This window comes from Mesoplodon densirostris, chromosome 10 (genome assembly GCF_025265405.1).
Source record: "Mesoplodon densirostris isolate mMesDen1 chromosome 10, mMesDen1 primary haplotype, whole genome shotgun sequence".
NCBI lineage: Eukaryota > Metazoa > Chordata > Mammalia > Artiodactyla > Ziphiidae > Mesoplodon > Mesoplodon densirostris.
The window spans coordinates 37792276-37818076 of NC_082670.1; the positions used below are offsets into that span (position 1 = coordinate 37792276).

The following is a 25801-nucleotide window of genomic DNA, read 5'->3' on the forward strand; positions in this document are numbered from 1 at the left end:
GGCTCACAGGAAGCCCCTTCAGCAGTAGAGCCCTTGCCCGAGTCAACAAGGGTCTTCAATGAGCAGGTCTCCCGGTGGGCACCTCTGGGAGGCTGTGTGAAGCACAGCTCAGAGCTGTCCTGGGGGGAGTCAGGAAGCCGGGCATTTATCCTCCAACTTCTGCCCATCATTGGCTGCCGTGGGGAGTGTAAACTTCCTGGTATTTGCAGCCCTGCCTCCCTGAGAAAGCCCTTGGAAGAGAAGTAGGAGGAAACTGGGGGTGTGTACAGGAACTAGGAGGGCTGAAGGGGGTAGGGCCGAGCATCAGCAACCTTCAGAGCTGGCGCTCTTCTCTCTGTTGTACAGATGAGGAAACAGGCTCAGAGAGGTTGAGTCACTTCCCAGCCAGAGATCAAGTTTTCTTCGAGCCATGTTGCTTCCTGACAGCAGTGGGTCACTGTGGACTGAGGGACACCAGATGTGCAGGACATGCCCTTGCCTGATCTCCCTGTGATCTCCCATCTGTAAGATGGGATAACGCTTACCCAGTACTGATCTTGCAGGACGGAGTGAGAATTGGGAGCTAATATTTGCGGAACGCTTAGTGCAATGCCTGGGGTTCAGTGAGTAGGAGCCATGATTGCACAGAGGCAGGGCAGGAGGGGCTCCACTCCTGTTGTGAGAGCTCTCCGCCTCCAAACATTGTGTCCATCATTTTTTGTTTGTTTGTTTGGCCACGCTGTGCGGCTTGCGAAATCTTAGTTCCCCAACCAGGGATTGAACCTGGGACCCTGGGAATGAGAGCGCGGAGCCCTAGCCACTGGACCACCAGGGAATTCCCAGTCATCCTGCTGCATGAGTTCAAGTCTAATTGTTAGGACCATGTGTTAGCTCTGGCCTTGACCACAAAAGGACCCTGTTCAAATGAGTCTGCATCTCCTGGGAGGTATCATTAATTAATCCACTGGCACAGGTGAGATGATTGAATAAACTGGCTGTAAGTAGAGCCCTGAGAGAATGGTACATTGGTGGCTTGATTTCACTTTATTTTTTCAGAGACAGAGAAGTGGTAAAAGAAGAATTTCTAGAACAATTTCTACAACATTGGGAAGATTGTGTTTCGGCCCAAGAGCAAGGAGCTGTGGGTTCCAGGGCACCAGGGTCCACAGGAGTGTGTGTTGGTGGCGGGGGTGAGAGGCAGGATGCACCACACACCCTAGGAGCTCAGCTGAGGAACCTCTGGGGCCCAGCCAGCTCCAATGAGCCCTAATAAACTGTGCTGAAGGAGCTCCTGCTTCCCATTTGCCTGAAGCCAGGCTCAAGGCAGCCTCTGGATCTCAGTAACAGCCTGAATCCCCTGAGATCCTTGGGCTGTGCTAACTCCTGCTCTCTCCCCCTCTTTCAGGAACCTTTTGGACAAAGACATGTTCTCCAAGTCTGACCCATGTAAGTCCTGCGCTGACAGTAATAACAGTAACAACAACAGCAACGGCATTATATTTTATTTTTTTCTTTTCCATGATAGTTTATTCCAAGATATTGAATATACTTCCCTGTGCTATACAGTAGGACCTTGTTGTTTAACTATTTCATATATAGTATTAATTCCAAACTTCTAATTTATCCCTGCCCCCTGCCTTTCCCCTTTGGTAACCATAAGTTTGTTTTCTATATCTGTGAGTCTATTTCTGCTTTGTAAATAAGTTCATTTGTATCACTTTTTAGATTCTACACATAAATGATATCATATGATAGTTCTCTTTGTCTGACTTACTTCACTTAGTATGATAATCTCTAGGTCCAGCCATGTTGCTGCAAATGGCGTTATTTCATTCTTTTTGTGGCTGAGTAATATTCCACCATATATATGTACCGCATCTTCTTTATCCATTCATCTGTCCATGGACATTTAGGTTGATTCCATGTCTTGGCTACTGTAACTAGTGCTGCTATGAACATTGGGGTGCATGTATCTTTTCAAATCAAAGTTTTCTCTGGATATATGCCCAGGAGTGGGATTGCTGGATCATATGATAGCTCTATTTTTAGTTTTTTAAGGCACCTCCATATTGTTTTCCATATTGGCTGCACCAATTTACATTCCCACCAACAGTGTAGGAGGGTTCCCTTTCCTCCACACCCTCTCCAGCATTTCTTCTTTGTAGACTTTTCGATGATGGCCATTCTGACTGGTGTGAGGTGATACCTCATTGTAGTTTTGATTTGCATTTCTCTAATAATTAGCCATGTTGAGCATCTTTTCATGTGTCTATTGACCATCTGTGTGTCTTCTTTGGAGAAATGTCTATTTAGATCTTCTGCCCATTTTTTGACTGGGTTGTTTGCTTTTTCTGTTATTGAGCTGTATGAGCTGTTTGTATATTTGGAAATTAAGCCCTGTTGGTCGCATCATTTGCAAATATTTTCTCCCAGTCTGTACGTAGGCTGTCTTTTTGTTTTGTTTATAGTTTCCTTTGCTACAGCGGCATTATGACTACTACAGTAGCCAACACAGGAGCCTGTACTGAGTGCTCACTATGTACTAGGCATCGTTCCCAGTACATCAAGGCTATCTAATGTTTCACCGATACTGTCTGGAGAAAGAGAACTTGGAGGTCTGACCCTTCCCAGCCCCCATACTTGTGAAGCCTCAACACAACCAAGTGGGTAGGGAGGGCTCAGAAGGTCTCAGTCCCAGGGAAACCAGTGCATTTAAGAGCCCCAATGTTTGTGGCTTAGGGGGATGAGCACTGATTTTGGAGCCCAGGGTTCTAGCCCTAAGCAATGCCACTCAAGTATATGACCTCAGACAACTCATTGACCTCCTCTGATCCTCAGTTTCCCCATCAGGGAAGTGGGGCTGATGATAATAATAGGCCCCATGAGGCCACCTTGGGCTCTAAAGGGACAAGCGGGTTTCAGATGCTCTCTCCTGCCACACCTCTGCCACTCAGTCCTCCATCATGCACACCTGTCTACCTGCCTCACACTTCACACTTGCTCTAGCCTAGATGTGAGTGACCCCAACCCTCCTCCCAAAGGGTGCCCCTCCCAGACACACCTATGTTCTGGGCCCCCTCCTCCAAGCTGACCCCACCCCCACCCAGACCCAACACTGCTACCCAGGCCGTAGTGTCCTGAGGCGCCTGACCCTCCAGGGCCCTCCGCATCTGGGGCCCACACCTTCCTCTTGACCTGGGGTGTTAACCCTTTTTTCTCTCCTCTCCTCACAGTATGCGTCATGTATACTCAAGGGATGGAGAACAAGCAGTGGCGGGAGGTAGGTACAGCCCCTCTCCCACCGTGGAAACATCAGCCTGTTCCTGATTGTCTGTCTGTCTGTCTGTTCATCTAACTCCGCAGTCATCCCACCTGATGGGTTTCCAACTTCAGCATCTAACCCCCCGTGAAGGATAGTAAGGCGTGCAGAGTCTTGTCCTTGCTGATGCAAGAAGAGGCTGAAGGTGGAGAGAAAGTTCCTGTCCTCAGGGAGCCCCAGTCTGAGGGGGGAGACAGGGAGTCCAGGCCCAGCAAGATCACGGCCTGAGACATGGGTACAGCATCTAGCACCATGTCTCAGCCAGAGCAGCCTTCCCGTGGTTTTTAACTAATGTGAGTGAGTGTGGCTTTAGTTAGGTGATTCTCCTGCTCAGAAACCTTTGGTGACTCCCCTCTTCTTTGCATCAAGTCTCAGCTGCTTAGTCTGACTTCCAAGCTCTGCCATAACTCAGGATGGCCCGCTTTTCCAGCCTTGTCTCAATTCCATTGTCCCCACCCGAGGCCTTTGGCCCCTTGTGATAGGGTGTTTAAGGAGAGAGCAGACTTGAAGTGCTCGCTCTTAAGAATCACAAACACTTTTAGTGGGTGGCTGCTAGATACCTTCAGTCTATTCCCCACCCAAAAGCCAGAGGAATCCTATTAAAACCCAAGTCAAATTCCGTCCCTCCTCTGTTCAGAACCATCCGGTAGCTCCCATCTTGCAAAACTAAAGTCTCTGTGGTGGCCCAACAGGCCCTACAGGATCTGACTTCCTTTACCTGACTGACCCATTCCCTACTGCTCATCCCCTCCATCGCTCCACTCCAGCCACACCTGCCCCTTCCTGCCTCAGGACCTTTGTACTTGCTGTTCCTTCTTCCTGGAATGCTCTTTCCCCAGATGTTCACGTGGCCCCTCCACAGTTCCCTCAGATCTTGACTCAGACATCACCCTATCAAGGCCTTCCCTTGGCTACCCCATCTAACATTTCAGCCTCTCCACCCTTTCCTGCTTCATTTTGCCTCCTTATCACTTTTCACCATAAGCCATAAACGATACTCTGGTTTACTTATTTATCTTGTTTGTCATGTGTCAGCTCCATGAGGGCAAGGATTTTCACCTGCCATTAACTCTTACATTTTGAGCACCTGGAATGATGCCCAGCACACAGTAGGTGTTAATAAATGGTTGTTGAAGGAATGACTGGATTAGGAAAAGGAGCCAGGTGACAGAGGCTGGCAAGGATGTGGCAGCTCTTGTCTCATTCCCGTCTCTGCTTCCTTCTTCCCTTAGACCTTCTGTGCCAGCTGGTTTTCAGGTGCAGAGAATAAAAGGGGGAACTGGTCAAGGGGGAGGGTCCTTGCAGCCCCTGGCTCCTGTCTGAACAAAGACGGAGCAGACCTCCTTACTCTTGGAGAAGAGGCTCTGGCCAAGCAAGGATGAGGTCAAAGTCTGGGAGGTGAAGAATGTTTTCTTCCAGGGTTGAGGAGGTGGGGGTGAATTTACGGGACTCAGAGCTGAAAGGGGTTTCCCGTGACCTTCATGGCTGTGCTCACTCCTTCTGGTGATCAGAAGAGGCCCAAGGATGGGACGAGAGGGAATTTGACCTTGGCAGCCCTAGCCATGCCCTTCTGTACCCAGACCTGGGAGGGAGGCCCAGGGGCTCCAGATAGAGACTCAGCTTGGTGTCTCCACTGAGAGAGGGAAGTGTCAATGACTAATGGAACAGAGACAGCTCCAAAGAGCAGAAGGACACAGGTCCAGACCCCAGGGTCTGTGGAAAGGGAAGGAAGAGGAGTGGTGCATGAGATGACCAAAGCCAAGAGCCCACAGGGGCGGTGGTCCCAGGTGACTTGATGAGAATGAGAACGGCCAGTAAAGCTTCAGTAATTCAGACTTCAGAAACGAACCTCCCCTTCCTCGTTGGTGGACTGACTGGAGCATCACCTGTCCTGCTTCCTGATCTGCCCTCCCTCAGGCTTGGCAGAAGCAAGCGGCCAAAGGGAATGAATTTTATCCATAAAATGTATGGGAAATATTTCCGCAGGGGCTAGGCTAAAGTTGACTTTTTCTCCCTCTCCAATACTCTAAGCCAATTAAAGCATAAACCAGATTGCTGGGGAAATGTTTAGCTTAAAGGAACTAATTACTTTTGAGACCTTTTGGCCGAGCTTCATAGAGAACAGTAGTGTCCTAATGTCTCAGTGATTCATTCAGGAAAGTCTGGAAGGGCCTCTTCAGAAGGGTGCTGCTCCATGAACCCTTAATTACATCCTGTAATGAGACTTGTCTCATTTGGGTCAGGGACAACGTTGCATCTTTTTTTTTTTTTTGGCTGCGCCTTGCGGCATGCAGGATCTGAGTTCCCCAACCAGAGATTGAACCCATGCCCACTGCAGTGGAAGTGCACAGTCTTAACCACTGGACCGCCAGGGAAATCCCCGTGTTGCATCTTGTTATCACACACACTGCAGAGTGGAGCAAAGGAACGGTGACAGGCCTTGGAATCAGATACCCCTGTGCTTTCACTTCTGGCTCCAGCCCTTTCTGGAACAAGTTGCTTTTTTTTTAAATGAATTTATTTTTTTCCCATTAATTAATTAATTTATTTATTTTTGGCTGTGTTGGGTCTTCACTGCTGCTCACAGGCTTTCTCTAGTTGCGGTGAGCGGGGGCTGCTCTTTGTTGCGGTGCGTGGGCTTCTCATTGCGGTGGCTTCTCTTGTTGTGGAACACGGGCTCTAGGCGCATGGGCTTCAGTAGTTGTGGCACACGGGCTTAGTAGTTGTGGTGCATGGGCTTAGTTGCTCCACGTCATGTGGGATCTTCCTGGACCAGGGCTCGAACCCGTGTCCCCTGCATTGGCAGGCGGATTCTTAACCACTGCGCCACCAGGGGAGTCCCTTTTTTTTTTTTAATCACAGTGTTTATTTATTTATTTTTCTTTATTTCTTTATTTTTTGGCTGCATAGGGTCTTAGTTGTGGCACGCGAGATCTTCGTTGAGACATGCAGGATCTTTCGTTGCGGTGCGTGGGTTCCTCGCTGTGGCGCGTGGGCTCCAGAGCAAGTGGGCTCTGTAGTTGTGGCACGTGGGCTCTCTCGTTGAGGTGCGCAAGCTCAGTAGTTGTGGTACGTGGGCTTAGTTGCCCCAGGGCATGTGGGATCTTCCTTCCCAGACCAGGGCTCGAACCCATGTCCTCTGCATTGGAAGGCGGATTCTTTACCACTAGACCACTGGGGAAGTCCCATGGAACAAGTTACTTTTTTTTTTTTTTTTTCTTTTTGCGGTATGTGGGCCTCTCACTGTTGTGGCCTCTCCCGTTGCGGAGCACAGGCTCCGGATGCGCAGGCCCAGCGGCCATGGCTCACGGGCCCAGCCGCTCCGCGGCATATGGGATCCTCCCAGACCGGGGCACGAACCCGTATCCCCTGCATCGGCAGGCGGACTCTTAACCACTTGCGCCACCAGGGAGGCCCCGGAACAAGTTACTTTTAACCTCTGTGTTTCCACATATGTAATATGGGGATAACACCTACTTGTAGGCCTGTGGTGAGGGCAAAGCAAGATGATGGATATAACATACCTGCTGTGTAGTCATTGTCTGGTAAATATCATTATACAGCATCATCCAGAGTGTTCGAGCCTTACTGGTCCCTCCCCCATTTCAGTCAATATTTACGACAGTAAGCATTCTTGAGATAGGGCGGGGGGAAGAGGGAGATAGGTCGAAAGAAAAGTGTTTCACCAAAAGTGCAAGATGGAACTAGGGAGTTTGCAGCCTAGAAGGGGAGATTCCCATGCATGAATAATGCTAACAGAGGATGTGATGAAAGGTATTGATGAGAATAGAATGGGAGTTCAGAGGAGAGAAAATTACAGCCAGAATGTCATTTGGATTTTTCAGTGGAATTTGAACCTCAACACCAGCTATCTGGCTAAGGGATGCATGATGTGGAACAGAGGAGAATGTGGGTTGGAAGGAACTTCAGGGTTCAGCTGGTTCACCCTCCTTATCCTATAGAGGAGCAGGATTGGCCTCATGTGTTGGAATCAGGGTGCTGGACCCCAGTGCAGTGGCAGCGTCCACTTGGAGGAGCTGAGTTGATCTGGGTTTCAGTGAAGCCGGGGGGCATACACAAGGGCCCAGCATCAAAGATGGTGGTGAGGGCTTCCCTGGCGGCGCAGTGGTTAAGAATCCACCTGCCAATTCAGGGGGCATGGGTTCGAGCCCTGGTCTGGGAAGATTCCCACATGCTGTGGAGCAACTAAACCCGTGTGCCACAGCTACTGAGCTTGCGCTCTAGAGCCTGCAAGCCACAACTACTGAGCCCACGTGCCACAACTACTGAAGCCCATGTGCCTAGAACCTGTGCTCCGCAACGAGAGAAGCCACTGCAATGCAAAGCCTGCGCACTGCAGCTAAGAGTATCCCCCACTCGCCGCAACTAGAGAAAGCCCGCACACAGCAACGAAGACCCAATGCAGCCTAAATAAATCAATAAATAGATAGATAGATAAATAAATAGATAAGTAAATTTGTAAAAAAAAAAAAAAAAGATGGTGGTGAAAGCAAAGGCATGGAGATGGCTGGAGTAGCAGGCCAGTCCAGGTCCTGCAGAGTTGGGAGATATAATACAGGGCTAATTATAAAGGAGTGGGTGGGGTTTAGGGAAACCAACGTGGGCTGGTGAATCACAGGGCCTGGGGACAGTGGGACTACTCCACGCCTGAGGAGGTAAGGGGCAGGGGTGGTTCCTGGAACCCCAACGGAGCTTGTCTACAGGAGCAGGGGCCCTCAGTGGAGGGACATGGTCAGCCTGGGCAACCTCACTCTCTCCCTACCCTCTGCTCTCCTGCCTTCACTTCCCATTGGTGGAACCCCACTGGAAGACTTAGAGCGGGGGGCGGCTGTTGATCCAGTCCACACAGGTTGGCCTCCCGGGCACAGAGCAGGGTGGGGAAGGGCTGGAAGTAGATCCAGAGGGCCAACGGAGACCATCCAAAACAGAGGGTGAGCAGATGAGTGAGGCTGGTATTCAGGGTGTGAGGCTGGTAAGATACAGGGAGAGGCAGCTGAAGGGAGCTCATGACTCTCAGGCTGAGGACTGCTGGGTTCATAGGGTCAGAATGTCGGAGAGGAGACTGACCCCATTTACAAGAGACCATCAGCACCATGCCCAGCCTTCAGGGGTGACGGTGGTAGAGCTCTGTTGCATGGGCTACCCCTGGGACACAGACTTCAAGCTATTTCTGTAGAAGGAAAGATACCCTCAAACATATCAAGGCCCTACTTTGCCTGATTCTTTGTGTGACCTGCAGAGGAAAGTATCAGGAAGGGAGAGTTTAAAGAATAATCCAGATCCATCTCTATGGAACCGTCCCTGGGATGGAAGCCTGTTTTTCCCAGTAAACACGAACCCATTCCCATGGCTCTACCTGCTAGTTCATTGCAAAAAGTCTCTCTGTTAGTGGAATCTTGGCCAAGAGATACTCATTCCATGGCCAGAGGGAGTCAAGTGCAAGCACAGCAGTTTCCCCAGGCAGGGTCTCCCATGTTTGCATAAGACCACAGAAGGATGAAAGCTGCTCTCGCAGCCCCTGGCTGCCTGGTTTCAGCTGATTTTAACTGTTTGGGTCATTTTAATGCCTTCTGAGAAACCTCCGTCTTCCCATCACCTAAATCTGTCACTGCACTTTGTGAAATTGACTCAAGATGTAATTTTAGCCCAGGAAATCGACCACTATTTGCATCAAGGCTTACTAAGTCCTTCTGCATGTCCCAGGAAAGGCAGGATGGCCAGGTAGGAGGAGTCCCAGAAACTCTCTCACTGGGAAGAGGGAGCTGTGCTTGGTTCCGCATTTGAAAAGTGTAGGGGTGCAGCAAAAAAAAAATAAATAAATAAATAAATAAAAATAATAATAATGAATTTCACATTGGGAATTCCCTGGCAGTCCAGTGGTTAGGACTCCATGATTTCACTGCCGAGGGTGAGGGTTCAATCCCCGGTCGGGGAAATAAGATCCCGCAAGCCCCACAGCCAAGAAAAAGAAAAAAGAAAAAAAAAAAGAGAAGTGTAGGGGTGATCCCTGCCCCTCCCTTGCCAGGTGGCTGTCCAGGATGAGGGCCCTTCAGAAAGGAGGAGATGGGTATCGTGGAATCTTAGGGTGTCCCGCTGATCAACCCACACCACCTGCAGAGCATGTGGCCCCAGCCGCCACGCCCACATGTCCCTGCCTGAGCACTCAGTCTATTTTTGAGCAACCTCGGCCTGCTAAACATCTTAACACCAGCTGGGAATGACAGTTCGTCTCTGAATATTTGGGATGATCTTCCTCGGAGCATCTTGACATGAGCCTCCACATAACTTTGACTCAACTTACTGTGTGCTGGGAGATGAATGCTGGGGACACAAAGGGTGACCAGACACTGTCTACAGCCAGAGCTCACTTTCAATTCAGGGAGGTAACAAAAAACAACAATAACTACAATCGTAATGCTAATAGCAAACACATATCTAACAGTGATGTACCAGGCACTGTTCTAAAAAACATTTACTGTAGTAACTCATTTAATCCTCACAGCAACCCTGTGAAGGAGGTAGCAGCAGCATTATTATTGTTATTGTTATTATTATTATTGGCCCCATTTAACAAAACAGGAAACTGAAGCACAGAGTGGTTAATGTGAAAGTAGTTTCTAGAACATGACGTCAGAACTATAATAGAGTTATACATAAAGGGCAAAATTCCACTCGTTCCTAATTCCACACTCCTTAGATGTGCAAGTAAGTTGATTTTCTCTTCCACATATTCTTTATTTTTTTTTAAATTTATTTCTTTAATTTATTTATTTTTGGCTGCGTTGGGTCTTCGTTGCTGTGCGTGGACTTTCTCTAATTGCAGCAAGCGGGGGCTACTCTTCGTTGCAGTGCACGGGCTTCTCATTGCAGCAGCTTCTCTTGTTGTGGAGCACAGGCTCTAGGTGCGCGGGCTTCAGTAGTTGTGGCATGCGGGCTCAGTAGTTGTGACTCGCGGGCTCTAGAGCGCAGGCTTAGTAGTTGTGGCGCACGGGCTTAGTTGCTCTGCGGCATGTGGGATCTTCCCAGACCAGGGCTAGAACCCATGTCCCCTGCATTGGCAGGCAGATTCTTAACCACTGTGCCACCAGGGAAGTCCCCCACATATTCTTTCAATGTTTGAGGACAACTCACATGGCCCTGTTAGTACGCTTTGGGGCAGACCTAAAATGTGACCATTTCTATCAAGAGTTCCTCTTTATATAACTGTCTCTTGTCCCTTTGCTAATCTGGGCACACTCCCTGGAACACACGTCCATTTGTCAATGTTCTTCCCAAAGTGTGTGTCCTGCACCATTCCCTTCTCCAGCTCAGAGCATCATGGGCTGGCTCCCTCCTCACAGGGGCTTGGACTAGACAATCATGCATTCTGTGTGTTTGTTTCCATGGGTTATATATCTACCGACATTACCTAGAATTCCACTGGCCTTTTTGGCAGGTGTCTTCAACTTACTTCATATTGAGTTTGGGGGCTCCTGTATCCTCCTCAAACAAGCTGTTATCCAAACAGAATTCCTCCAGCTCAGATTTGGCAATTGAGTTTTTGAATCTAGATGTGAAATTTTACATTTATCTCTGTTACATGTCATTTGGCAGATTCAGTCTGTCGTTATGGTCTGTGAAGATAACGTTGAATTATGACTGTGCATTCAGCATCTTGGTTCTGCCTCCTGGTCCTGGGTCAGCTGCAGTCATTGTCCACGCAAGTGATAGGGGTTGAATGGGATGGAGTGCTGTGGTCCTCCACTAGAGACCTTTTCCCAGATTGATCTCAGTTATCTAGTTGACCTTTGGGGAGTGCTGTTCAGCCACCTAGGATCTACATAACTTTGTTATAACCCATCTCATATTTCTGCGTCTGGTACCTAAGGACATCATGAATAACAGTCAAATACCTTGTCAGATGACGCCCTGAACTTGATGCCCATCCTAGCTCTGAGATTTACCACGTGACCTGGGTGAGGTATTTATCTTCTCCAAGTCTCATCTTACTCATCTGTAAAATGGGGTTAGGGGAGCTTCTTGGAAGGACTAACTAAGATAATGCTTGTGAAATGCCTGGAAATATCAACTGCAGTGTGCCATTGCCCAGCTCGGGCCCCTGGGCACCCTTCACAGCGGGAACAGCCACACTTGGAGACCCTGGGAACTAAAACAACCCTGCCCGCACCAGGAACCCAGGAGCAACAGCCAACATTCTCAAATACTCAAGCTTCCTGGGAAACCTGAGTTCCCTCCTCAGCCTGAGGCTGTAGGACCTGATTCGCTCCAAGGAGTGAGGGCTTCCAGGGGAAGAGGGGCTTGAAGGGAAGCATCCCAACCCTGTGTGTGAGGAGTCCCTCATCAGGAGGGGCTCTTTCAGGAAAGGCCGGACACAGGGATGTCATCCCTGTGTCGTGCCCAGAGCATTGTAGCATGGCATACTGGCCACTAGGATGGTGGCTGCAGATGGTGCAGGAGACCCACTCCCAGACTCTGTGGCGCCTTTGTCCCCTGCTGGTGTTTATCCTGGGTATCTCCTCTCAGTCTGCCCACGAAACTCTGCCTCTCTGGTGGTGGCCTGTCTGCCTCCTGCCCCCTATCAGACCCCGACCATCCTCCCTGGCTCTGGCCCCAAAGGTCACCCACAGGCTCATCCCCAAAGTCTCCTTTTTAGCTCCTCCTGAACAGAAGAGGGCTTTTTCCTGTGGCTCTCCAAATGACAGCTCAGGAATTCACCCATTTCCCAAGGCTCTAAGACAAAACATCAACTTCTTAGCCTGGTGTTAGAGCCTCTCCCATTTGGACTACCCTAAACATGACCATAAGACAGGAACTACCATGGATTCAGCCCTTGCTATGTGCTCTGCTGGCGCATCCCTAATGCTGCAGCCAACTGTGAGGAGATGTGATTGGCCCAGGTCACATGTAGGAACTGAGATGGGGAAAGCTGAAGCGGCTTGTGCAAGGCCATGCAGTTCATCAGTGTGGGGCTGATACTCAATCTGTTATGAAGCCACCTAACCCTGGTTGGCCGTCCACAGCTGCCAGGCCTTTGGGACAGAGACCTGCAGCCTCCCACAGTCAAGAGTGGGTGCAGGCACATCTCTGCTTCCGCTCAACCTCGACGCCAGGGCCTACACAACCGTGAAAGCAGCTCTCAGGCTGATTTCTGCTGCAAGCACCTGTGAGTTAGATTGAACCGTATGAATCTGCAATTTGAAAATTTTGGCAATTTCATATGGTCTAACAGTTAAGGTTAGACTCTAACCTAATATTAGTAAGTGACCCCTAGTCACACACCTGTCCTTACAAGCTCAGAGAGGTCCCTGGGCCTGCCTCTTGCCTGAAAAGCTTCTGAAAGTCGGCCGAGGGATGATGTTCCAGGGTTGGTAAGGATCAGGCCACAGCAGCCTCCATCTGTGGGAGAACCTAGGGGTATCAGAAGCCCAGGCCCACTCCCAAGGCGTGAGGTCACTGGTCTCTGCAGATTCTCACTCCCTGCTTGGGCAAGTACTTAAGTGCTTGTACAGCACTCCTAACCATCCAGGTGTCTCTCTACCCTTTCCTGTTGGTTGTGAAAAATCATTGCTAACATCCCTCTGTTAATAGGGCTCTCCAGTACCCAGGAGATAATGTATTAGAGGTGAGGCCTCCTAATTAGGGTCTTTCAAATGTAACTCCCACTCATAAGATGGATGAAACTCATTAAAAAATAATTTAAAATAGTGTGTTACACACAGTAGAACAAAACCCAAGCTGTTTGACTCCAGACTTTTCCCTCCCTACCTCAGGGCCTGTTACCTGCTATCTTAGGGAAGAAGCTCTTCTTAGCTCTGTCCCTCTCCCTGCATCCAAACACTCATAGCCCCCAGTCTGGCGTACTGCCCACCGTCACTCTATTCCTCCAGAGGAAATTCTCCACCATGCCCTTTCCTTTATCCAGCTCTGATCTACCTTAAGCTGTCTCTGAGCTCCCCAGACACCTCTGTCCCAGCAGCCAAGATTGCTCCCTGATAACTCTGATTATTTAAGCTACTCAAAGAATCAACCAAGATGTATGGAAAATCTGTGTAACAACAGGCATCCTTTACTGAGTGCCTGCCATGTATCCAGCATCTCATACTCATCATCCCTAATCCTTATAACAACTTTGCAGGCAGGTACAGATTATGCCCAGACCACGGAGGAGGGGTGGGGTCCTGGGCAGTTTTAAGAGTCAGACAAACCTGGTTTTGTTTCAGGACCCTGTTACTTAGAGCTGTGTGGCCTAGACACTTATACCTTCTGAGCCTCAGATTCCTCACATGTAATATGGACAGCTAACAATACTTACCTTCTGGATTGTCTAAGGATTTGAGATAACATAGGATAAGTTGGAGGAGCCAGGTAGGCACTTGGTAAAAGATAGCTCTTGTTAATAGATCACTGATGGTGCCGGGCAATGTCGCAGGCAGTTTATACACTTTATCTCAGGTAGCCCATTCTATAAATAGCAGTGTGGAGGCCAAGAGAAGGGAAGTAACTTAGGTAAGACACTGTGGTATCCTCCGGGGTGCAGAGCTGTAGCAGGGAGGTCCCTGCCCTCAGAGACCTTACAGGGAGCTGGGGAGAACAGACACATATATAGAAGGATTTTTTTTTAATTTATTTAATTTATTTTTATTTTTTGGCTGTGTTGGGTCTTTGTTGCTGCACGCAGGCTTTCTCTAGTTGCGGCGAGTGGTGGCTTCTCTTGTTGCGGACCATGGGCTCTACGCTCGCGGGCTTCAGTAGTTGCAGCACGTGGGCTCGGTAGTTGTAGCTCATAGGCTCTAGAACACAGGCTCAGTAGTTGTGGTGCATGGGATTAGTTGCTCCGCAGCATGTGGGATCTTCCTGGACCAGGGCTTGAACCTGTGTCCCCTGCATTGGCAGGCAGATTCTTAACCACTGCGCCACAAGGGAAGCTCTATAGAAGTATTTAAAAGCCTCATTTATTCATCTCGTTGAGGGTGTCGGAACAGATCCTCTCTGGGGCCCCAAGTTCCAGACCACAACTAGTCCAAGAGCCTCCCAAGTAGTTTAGACATGAATTCTCAGCACTTCACAGCAGGGAGAGATCAAGAGGGCTAGGGAGGCTTCCAGGGGGAGACAGCACCATACTTGGGACTTGAAGGATGGTGGGAGGAGGAAAGGGCATTTCAGGAATGGGACCCGACATGAGCAAAACCTGGGGGTGGGAATGGCCTGCGTGTCCATGAGCCAGCTGGCTGTGACTCAGTCCAACTGCAGCCCAGTGTGTGCTGGAGGGAGGTTAGAGATCAGCTCCAGAGGGGAGGGCGGCGCCCCCCTGGGAGCCCTGTTGGGAGTATGTGGTCTTAGATTTTATCAGGGTTTCCAGAATCAGTAGTCAGGGAACTGGCATTTATTGAGCACTTACTATATGCCATTCACTGATCCAGGCATACAGTGGAGAACAAGACAGGCAGAGTCCATGCTCTGGAGAGGCTTAGTGTAGTCAGTAAAGAAATTGGATAATTTCAGGTACTGGTTGATCAATGCTATGAAAAAGATAAGACAGTGTGATGAGATAGTTACCTGAGAGAAGGGAGCTGTTCTAGTTAGAGGGGCGTCAGGGGAGGCCCTGCTGAGGGGCTGATGATGTGAGTTGAGCCCCAGTGGTGCCGTGCATTAGTCTGGGGGTGGGGAGGTTCCAGGCAGAGGGAACAGCAAGTGCAGAGGCCCCAAGGTGGGAATAAGCTCTTTTTGTCAAAGGACCAAAAGAAAGACTGGTACAGTTTGAGTGGTGTGAATAATAAAGACAGTGGACTGTATGGTCACAGAGGTGGCACAGGCAGATCCTGCCGGGCTTTGTAGGCCATGTAGGAGTTCAGACACTGCTCTAAGTGTGATGAGAAGCTATTTGAGGGTTTTGAGCAGGGGAGTGATGTAGCCAGGTTTATGTTTCAGAAAGATAACTCTGTCCCCTGTGTGCAGAGCAGATTGTAGGTGAAAGGGCAGCCGCAGGAAGACAATTTGCAGTGTTTGTGGAGCTCCTGGGATGAGATGGGGTGGGCAAGGGCAGTGGGGATCCTCTTGATCCAATGGCCAAGAGTTTAAATGTGAAATGAAATGCCCTTCCGCCCACTAGGCTGTGAGCCCAGTTGGGATCCCTGATGACCAGCACAGGACCTGGCCCCCGTCATAAAATGTAGACCTTTATCAAAAGATTTAAAGTAATGAATGGACTGTTATTGTTGCCAAAGCCCAAAGCAGGAGGCAAGCCTCGCTAGGAGGTGGATTCCCAGGCCAGCATGGTGTTGGCTTTCCAGACTCTCCCCTTTTTGCAGAGAGGAGTCTGCCTCTGCAAAGAAAGGTCCCTCTTGAGCCTTGGGTCCCTTGAGCAGCCTTTAGTGGATTTTGCCCTTGTCACACAGCTGAATTTCCAGGGCCTTGACTCCCTGTCATCAGGAGCAGGCAGTCTAGGACCAAGGCCTTACTTCAGGGACCAGGTGAGTCCACAGGTACCTTTTCCCTTTTTTTTTTTTGCGGTACGCGGGCCTCTCACTGTTGTGGCCTCTCCCATTGTGGAGCACAGGCTCCGGACGCGCAGGCTCAGCGGCCATGGCTCACGGACCCAGCCGCTCCGCGGCATGTGGGATCTTCCTGGACCAGGGCATGAACCCGTGTCCCCTGCATTGGCAGGTGGACTCTCAACCACCACGCCACCAGGGAAGCCCAACCTTTTCCCAGTTTTAAGGTTAGGGCTTTAGAACCTGCTTACAATGTCCCTTCAAATCCTGACTTTTCCGCTTCCCATAACCTCTCTCAGTCCTAGTTTTTTTCAACAGCACAATGGGACCCTGGGACCCTGATGCCTGCTCATTGGGCTGTGATGGGACGTAATGACAGAATCACCTCAGTGCCTTGTTGTGCTCAATACTTTAAATATTATTATTATGCAATACAGTCAGACAAAGCTATGAGGCGGCTCTGTCCCCGGTCCTGCTGATCCTCTATAGGAGGATGACTGACATTCCTACTACCCATGCAGTCTCCACATCAGCAGCACCGTGTGATCTGCCTTGACCCTCACCACATCCCAGATGAGGAAGCAGTTGGATGGAGGGGGTCCTTGCTTCGCCCAGCGACTGCTAGCAAGTGGCAGAGCTGGGGTGTGATGTGGTCTTGAGTCTGAGTCCGGGCTCCTTTCATCTGCCCAGGCCACTGACTTTCAAAATGGGCTTTTCTGGCTCCAGGGTTTGATGTGGTGCCTCAGGGGCCAACTGTGAATTTGTGTGTGGCTCCTGCCACCCCTCCCCCCATTCAGCCAGAGGTGTTCGTTAGTTCTGTGTGATACATTAGACAGGAGCCTAAGATTCCCTTTAAAGAAAGGAGTCTGCCTTTCTAGTAAACCCCGAGGATCTAGGCCAGGTCCCTTGGTAGCTGATATATCTATTTATTCTTTGGCGTTAGTGTCCAGGCACACTTCATAGCTGCAGCTGAACTGTTGAGAACGCAGGCTCTGAAGTCAAGGTAACTGGGTCCAAATCCAGGCCACCACCTTCCCAGCTGGGGCGCTTAGGCAAATGCTTAGGCTCAAAAGCCTGCTGTGAGGATTAAAGGAGTTAATTCATGTAAAGGGCCTGGCACATAGAGAATGCTCAATGATGGCTCTTCCTATAAGAAGCCCTTAAGTGAGAAACCACTGATGCTGTCATTTCACTGATGGTGTATAAGGAAGGAACCACTGATGCTATCATGTCAGACGTCTTGATGCCATTTGATAGGAATCATAGACATTTTGGGGTGTGCTGGGGGACAGGTGCTATTGTGGCAGGCTTTCTCAGGCTCCCCCATTCCCCCAAAAGTGCTGCAGCCAGACCCAAGGCTCAGCCGCTCAGGCAGGACAAGAAGGACAAGCCAGTGGAGAGTGTTTTGCCAGCAGGTTGGCAGCCAGGCTAATTGGTAAAAAGGCCACTCCCCCAGGAGCTGGGACAATTTAACAGATTATCTGGAACAATGGCTAATCAGGAACTAAGCTTTTTGGCAGGAAGTCTTTTATTATAAAGCTTGATAAAATTTCACAGGCCACTACTGGTGTGTGGGGCCAGAACAGGAACCTTCTCTGCCCAGGCCTGAGCACTGGGAAGGCCGTTGGAGCCTCAGGTCCCCCATCTCCACCTCTGCCCTTCCTCACCTAGAGGCCTTGACAAAACAGGAAATGGTCTGGGAGGCCACCAGGCCACAGAAGTCATGGTTCACTCTGTGTGCCTTTAGGTAAGCCCCATGCTTTCTCTGGGCCTCGTTTTCCTTACTCTCTAAGGAAGAGATGGCTACAGGATCCTGGACCCCTCCCGTGAGAGAACCTGAGAGAAATTTCCAGACCCAAGACGGTGGTGGACCTGGCATGGGACTTCTGTGCCCATCCCCACAACCCATGTCCTCCTGCCTGATGCCCAGACCTCTGGCTATTCTCCCCAGCCCTGGACACCCACCCAGTCCCCTATTCCCAGAGCCAAGCAGATTCCCTCGTCCTATTTGTATTTGAGTCAGATAGATTTCTGGCCTCTAATTTTAATCCCGGTGAACATGGTTCATGAGGGTCCAGGGGCTGGGGTCTGCGGCAAGATGTTAGAATATGGCATTAAGGAGCCATCAATAATATATGAAAATTATAGGGGAGCTCCGGCTGGGGAAGGGTGGGCAGCTTGGAGGTAGATAGCAGCCTGTCAGCTCTGGCCTCCTTCTGTCCTGGCCAGCACAGTCACTGGGGGCTTCGCAGCTGTGGGGGAAGGTCTCTGAGGCTTCATCCAGCTGTAATTTGTAAAAAGGCAAGAGCTGCTTAAATCAGGGGCCGTTAAGATTGTTCAGGCTTGCAGAGCCACCCACTCACTACTGAGGCAGAGGATCGCGGTGAACACCGCGATCCTGTCACTCCTGGGAGCCCTGGCCCTCCCCCCGGGCCTCCTGGAGCTCTGTTTCTTCATCTGTAAAATGGAGATGATAATAAAATCATCTCCATGGGGGTCAGTGGGGGGTTAAATGAGATCATGAATGTGTGGAAGTGTAGTAAAGATGAGAAGTCACGATACAAAGCGAAAGGAGGAGGAGGATTTGATGGAAGGGAGAAACCTGGGAGAGGGGGGCATAGACAGGCTTCTGGGACAAGAGGGCACTGCTCAGAGCCAGAGCCCCGCCTGGCCTGGGCTCTTGTCACCGCCCGTTTCCTAATCAGCTATGTGACCTCTGTCAGAGTACCCCATCCCCACTTCCCTGCCTCTCTTTTCTCATTGGTTGAGAGGAGTTGGTTCCTTCTGGCCCTAAAATCTTCAGTTCTGAGTCAACTTGTTAGTCAATGAATGTTCACAGAAATCATAGGAAGGACCAGGACTGTGGGGTGTGTGTGTGTGTGTGTGTGTGTGTGTGTGTGTGCGTGTGTGTAGGGGTTAGAGGTGGGGTGGGGGGTGAGCAGAGGAATAGATCAGGGGCGCTCACCTGTGCCACCTGACCTGTAGAACCACCCAATTCCACAGGAAGAATTAACCAGGTGGAAGGGACAGTCAGCACTGAAGAAGTTCAGAGGTTGGGCTGGGGTAAAGACTGATGGGACATAGTCCCAGCCTCATTCACAGTGTTAACCTCTTATTGTTGAGTGACTCGATCAACTCCTAATTGATTAGGAGCCAGAATGCCTGAGGTTGAATCCTGTTCCTTCCACCCATTAGCTGTGTGACCTTGGGCAAGTCACTCAGTCTCTCTGAGCCTTATCTTAGTTTACTTTTCTGTAAAATGAAGATGATAATAGTACTGCCTCATAAGGTTATTATGAATATTAAATGAGTTAATATATGGAAAACACTTAGCACCTGGCACCTGGTAGGGCTTGGTGACAGTTGTTATCAGTATTGAAGACCAATTGTGCAGCAGATGCTCTGTGCAGCCTTTCATGCACATTTCCCTCTAGCCTTCCCCTGGAGAAGGAAGGATGTTCTGTTTTAGCGATGGGGAAATGCACCTTCCGAGGGGTTACCCAGGTGGTCTCACATAGATAATAAGTAACAGAACCCTGGCCAGTGGGGCTCCTGGGCCACTGGCCTGGCTACCCCTCTGCACCTCCCTGGCTCCAGCCCCCAGTGCCCACCCCACCAGCCATGGGCATCTGTGGGGAGTTGACCGACATGTTGGGAGACATCCCTGAGCTGCTTGCTGTCACTGCTCCCAGCAAGTGGGTTGTGAGGAAGAAGAAGAGGACCAGATTTTGGAAATCTGGAAGCAACAGAGACAGCCTCTTCCCAGGCTGCCTTTGTTCTGCATCTCCAGTGTCTGAGCTGGGGATGAGTGGGCCAAGGGCACCACTCCCCCCATTCTCACTAGCAGCCTCCTTGCCCAAGGGCTCCTCCTGCCTTCCCTTTCCTGCAGTGGCCAGAGTGAATTTTCTTCTCTAGGCCTGGGTGGCTAAGCAAAATTTACACATTCTACTGCCTTTTTTCTAACTGAGGCCTGGGGCATTGCTAGGTGTTGAGGGGAGCCCACAGGGAGGGCAGAGCCTTGATCTTAACGGAGCAGTTAGTTTGTAAGAGCAAAGGGCCAGCCCTGAATTTTCCCCTCAGCCTTACCCTATATGTGGAAGTTATTTGGAGAGAAACCACACAGAACTGGGACCTCCAGGGGACTTAAGCACAGAGGACCCCTTTAGATGGAGGATAGAAACCTTCTCAGGCATGGAAGGTAGGTAGGAAATGTTAGCGGTTAGGGCCAGGAGCATCTCATAGACAGGGCTGAGTTCAGAGACTGGGGAGATATATACTTCCTGGGTGGCTGGGCCAGGGTTTGGGATTTATAAAGAACCAGAGTGTGGAATCACAAATTTACAGAGCATGTTTTATGTCCCAGGCTCTCTTCTAAGTATATTACATACACTAAATCATTTAAGCCTCCAACAACTCTATAAAGTGTGGATAAATGGTCATTTCCATTTTATGGAAGAGGAAATTAAGGCAGAGAGGTGAAGGTGTTGCAGGAAGGGAGACCCCTTCCAGGGCCCGAGAGTGAGCTCTTGTCTAACACTCGGAAATGAATTGTCCGAGGAGACAAACGTGCTGACAAAGCAAAAGACTTTATTGGGATGGGGCGCCTGGGCGGAGAGCAGCAGGCTAAGGGATCCCAGGAGGACGGCTCTGCCACGTGGCTTACAGTCTCAGGTTTTATGGTAATGGGGTTAGTTTCCGGGGTGTCTCTGGCCAGTCATCTTGCTTGGCCCAGATTTGGTCTGACTCAGGGTCCTTCCTGGTGGTGCGTGCATCTCTCAGCCAAGATGGATTCCAGCGAAAGGATTCTGGGAGGTTAGTGGGACATATTATGGGCTGGCGTCTCCTCCTTCCTTTTGGCCCCTCCCACATTCTCCCAGTAAGTTTTCAGCAGCAGCGCCATGTTCCTTATCAGGACCTCCTGTTGCAAGAAACTTATGCAAGTGGTTATCATGGTGCCTGGCCAAGGTGGGCAGTTTCAGTCAACGGTTCCCTAACAAAGGGATTTGGCCAAGGTCACACAGCCAGTGAATAGCAGAGCCAGGATTTGCAACCAGGAAGCCTGGCCTCAGGCTGCCCTATTAACTACTTCACTTTACTGCCTTATGTGGGAACCCCTAAGATCTGCCTTCCAAAGCTAGAATTAGTGGTTCTTAAAGCTTTCTGCTTCCCTTTGAGAAATTGGTGAAAACCATGGCTTCTCTCCCCAGAAAATGAGGACACGTACAGATATTTGCATTCAATTTCAGGGTGTCACAGCCCACTCAGAGCTGGTTCTAATCTAGCAGTTGCCCTTCCCTGCTGGGCTCTCTGGCAGCTGTGTGGATGGGGCTGGGATGGCTACTTTCTACAAAGCAGAGGCTGTGGTGAGAGCCCTGGACCCCGAGAGTCCCCACCAAGGCCCACAGGTAGGGTGGCTGGGCTGGGACCCTGCATCCCAGAGGGCTGTCACAGACCTTGGGTACCTAGGCTGCATGGGCAGGAGTCACACACTTTACTGGTGACATGAATGTTACCATGTCTAAGAAGAATGGGGTGGGGGTGGGGACCGTTCTTGGTTTGTGTTCAGGTGAGCTGGAAATGGTATGAGTGTGTGAATGTGTTTGTGAGAGAGAAAATATATCAGTCAGGGTCCCAGCAGGAAAGAGAATTCTACTCAGTTGTTTTCACTGAAGAGATTTAATGGATTTCTTTCAAAGGTACGGGTGAGGTTGAGGACACCCACAGGGACAGTGCAGCACCCAGGGCCTGGCAACAACAGGGAGCTGTTTCCACCCGGGCTTGAAGGGGCAGTGGGAGGAGACAATGTTATTGTGTGTGAGTGAGAGGTGAGCGTGGTGGTGGGTGTGGGGGGAGCAGCCCCTCCCAGAACCATGGTGCTGAGACTGGGCCAGAGACGGAGGAAGTAGCCCACATCCTCTCATCTCCCATCTCCCATCTGCCATCTGCTATCTGCCAGTGCCTCCCACTGGCCAAACCCAACGGGAACCCGCAGACCAAGGGAACCAGGTGATGGAGTTTGATGGGAAACAATCTCCTGGAATGTAGAGCAGGACGGAGAAGGAGCTGGGCAGGGTGGGCCGGCAGCAGGAGACTCTCCAGCACGGAGAACAAGCCTCCAAATCAGTCTAGGACTAACTGCCAGCCCAGTGCCTCCTGCAGGTCAGGAGGCCCATGTCTTGACACAGGCTTGCCCCTTCCCGACCTTGTAGTTGGATGTGGGAAGGGAAGACCTTACTGCCTGACCTGGGTTCTCAATCCCAGCCCTGCACTGGCCCTTGTCGCAGGGAAGTTTGGCGGGACAGCTGCCCACTTGCCCCCATAAATCTCGACTTCTATGTGTAGCACAGCCCCTGGGAGCCACTTAACTTAGTCCTCAAAGAAGTTTCAAGTCTGCCTCCCCTTTGAGGGTCTCGCTCAAACTGATGATATGTAATTAATGCTGCTTAATTGATATTCTTGGGACTTAGTCATAGGGGTTTTAGGAACCCTTGGGAGCATCTTTTGTGACATGTCAGGAGCTTTTCCCACTGGGTTTTGTTGCCAGGGACAAGAAGTAAGCTTTTCAGAGGGTGAATACCCTAATTTCCAGGCTTATTTCTCATTTGTACTTTCTCCTCTCTGGGAGGCTGTCCCAGCCCCTGGGGTCAAAGTCCCCTCACCTCCCCGACTGCTCAGCCCCTTCCCCAATTTCACACCACAGCCTCCCCAGTCCACACTTGCCACCTACCCAACAATTCTCTAGGGTTCTCTGCATCAGAATCACTTGGTAAAACAAAGCAGATTTTGGGCTTCCCTGCAGCTTTGTTAATCAGAGAATTCCTGTGCCTACCAGTGTTTGGTGGTCTGTGCCCCAGACTTGAGCAGTGTCAGGCCCCCTCCCATCCTTAGAGACCAAGTGTGGACAAAGGGCTTCAGAATGGAATGGAGGGAGGGACAGGCCCTTCCAGGGACCTGGAAGGGCGTTCAGGGCTGGCTTGGCTCAGGATTACCAGTGGTGAGGGGTTAACCTACCTTCCCCTCCTCCCCAAGCCCCCCTTAGCAGAGTCAGATCTCGTGCCTTTGTGTGCTTCCCGCTGCTAAAACCTCATCTCTCCAAGTCCCTGCTGGCTTGAAATCTCTAATTCTCTATGTAGAACGAAATACAACCAAATTAATTTTTCCTTTTTTTTAAAAAAACACATCAGTTCAGCTGTGTTCTGACCGTCATTAATAGGGATATAAATTGGGCCTGACACGGACCCAGTGGCTTGTTGGATTTTTAAAATCCAAGTTTTCACATTTTTTTCCTTTGTTATTAGCCCAAGTAATGAAGGCTATAAAACATCTTTAGTAAGTCCCTGGGTTTAAGACTTCATTCACAGTAGTTTAGGATGTGCATGTATGTTAATTACCCCTGGTCCTGGTAATTTATCACCGCCCAGCCAGGCTCACTTGTCCCCTTTCCTGCTCTAGGAGATATTGGGTGCCCTTGGAGTCCCCCTCCATGTCCTGTTTCCAGGGGAACTCCATTTTCTTCTCCAGCAGAGATCAATCTCTAGGGAATTTCCCCCTATTGAGCTTCAAGTGCCATTTTAAAAGCAGCGCTGTCATCTTCCCTAATGGGTGTTTTCCTTGGAGTCTCTGCCAGGAGTGGAGGGAGATGGAAGGCTGCACAAAGGAATACTTGCCCCTTCTGGGCTGGGGTTTATATAAAATACTGCCGGAGGGATTTTTTTATTGTGTTTGAGAGAGGAAGGCAGTGCATTGAGGAGGAGGTAGGTCCCTTTCTTAAGAGAGGATTCTCTCGAACCTGGGTGTTTTCCTGGAATAGTCTACATTCTAGAAAGCTATTAGGAGAAATTTTCTTTGCATCTGAAGACACGCGAGATTAAGAATTAGAAAGGGCAGGAGAGGAAAATGCAGGAACTCTTTTGCAACCAGGGTTATAAGATCGTTATGGAATTTGTGGGGTGGGGCAGGAACCTAGTCTTATTCAACTCAATGTCCTTAACATGGCCTTGCACACAGGGAGGCTTCTATAAATGCTTGTGAAGTAAACCTCATCTTTATTTGGCTTTCATAATGCTTGAGGACTCTTGGCAGTTAGATGAAGTAAAAATATAATGAGCCTTGGGGAGTATCTCTGTGCTTCCTAGAAGAGATGCTGCCCGATTCGTGAGTCATTTAATAAAGCCAATTAGATCTTCAAATTAAGAAAAAAAATATATATATATAAATATAAAATGAGCTTTGGAGTTAGACATTCGTAGGTTTAGATCCCAGCTGTGCCTAGCTGTGTGAGCTTGGGCAAGTCACTTAACCTCTCTGATTTTCAGTTTTCTCACTTGTAAAATGGGTAAATGGTCACAGGGTTTTTGTGAGAATTGAATGAGATAATTCAATGATCCACTTGATCTACTAAGCATTCAGTAAGGGGCTCAGTAAATGTTAGTTTTCTTCCTTCCTCCTACCATGTTCCTACTGAGAATCTGTGGTTCTCAACTCCATCTGCATCTTAGAATCATGTAGGAAACTTTTTAAAAAAACAGTTGTTCAGGCCCTACCCATTGAGATTCGGATTTAATTGGCCTGTGGTAGGGCTTGAGCGTGGATGTGTTTTTTTGTTTGTTTGTTTGTTTTGCCGCTCCTCCTGGCTCGTGGGATTTTAATTCCCCTACCAGGGCTTGAACCCTCACCCTTGGCAGTGAAAGCGCGGAGTCCTAACCACTGGACCTCCAGGGAATTCCAAGCATGGGTATTTTTTAAAATCTCCTGTTAAAGGATACGATTTTTTAAAGATAAAATCACGATTCCCGTAGAAATATAAAATGAACACACGACAAAGATTTATGCAACTTATTAATCAATGAGGGACCCAGAAAGATGTTATAACTGGTTCAAATAATTCCAACAACACGCACATATATGAAATCAAGAATGCTGAAATGAATTTACAAATAGCTGCAAAATTGGTCTGTATCCACAGGGTAATAATCAAATAATCAATTGCATTCCACTGAGGAAAATCCATTTGCATTTCTATGGATAAAATCATCTGCATTACTCTATGCTTTCTATACTTTACAGAGTTGTAGAGTAGCTCAGAGATAATGAACGATGCAGACCTCTATGAAATCAGATACCTGGACTACTACGCGAAACAGGATGCCCAGTGATCTGCTTTTTTGTACATTTTAATAACTTTCACACTTCCTCAGCTAGGGGGGAGCACCCTGCCTTAGACCTTTGTATATAGCTCTGTTAACAGTGTTGTCACACTGTATTGTAGTTATTTGTGTTTGAGTTGTCCCACCTATGATAGAGAAGTCCTTAAGTACAGGATTCGTGTTCTATTTATGTTTGTAACTCAGCACCCACCACACTGCCTGGCCTACTTTATAAGTGCTTAAAAACTGTTGAATTCATAATTGAATTGAATTGGATAACTCTAAGAAGCAAGCAGAACGAGTATTATTCTCCATCTTCTGATGAGGAAACTGAGGCTTTGAAAGTCTCCGATCAAGTCACACAATCAGCTTGTGATGAAGTTGGGACTCAGACCCTCTCATCGATTTCCTCATTCAACCTTACTTCATTCAACAATGAGTACCTACTGTATACCAGTCACTGGGAGCAGTGGGCTTCTGCTGTCCTTGCCCTCAGGACCTTATATGTAGGGCAACATGGCTTAGAGAATGTGAGCCAGAATGCCTGGGTTGCGCCTTGAAGTCAGCAATTGTTAGCCATGTGACCCTGGACAAATTACTTGGCTTTTCGGTGCTTTCATTTTCTCATCCATAAAATAGGGAAGACTGCCATAAAAGGATTAAATAAGGTAATACGGTGTGAAGTGTTTACTGCAGCTGCTGGTGCTATAATCATGTGGGACTGTGAGCCTGTGACTCTGTTAAACACTGTGTCAGGTCCTGAACTGCAAAGATGAGGAAAACTTGGATCCCCCCCCCCCCCACCCATTGCTTGAGAAGCTCAGTCTAGTGGGATGGAAAGAGTA

The 25801-nt window shown here is 49.3% G+C and overlaps 1 protein-coding gene across 2 annotated transcripts in view; it reads left to right on the forward strand.

Moving 5' to 3' along the window:
• The window catches only part of CPNE5 (copine 5), a 91434-nt gene that overhangs the window by 12769 nt on the left and 52864 nt on the right, over positions 1–25801 (forward strand). For both annotated transcript variants that reach the window (XM_060109866.1, XM_060109867.1), the window contains exons 2-3: positions 1385–1425; positions 3213–3259. In XM_060109866.1, the coding sequence (XP_059965849.1) occupies positions 1385–1425; positions 3213–3259 (88 nt within the window). The remainder of the gene's footprint in view (positions 1–1384; positions 1426–3212; positions 3260–25801) is intronic.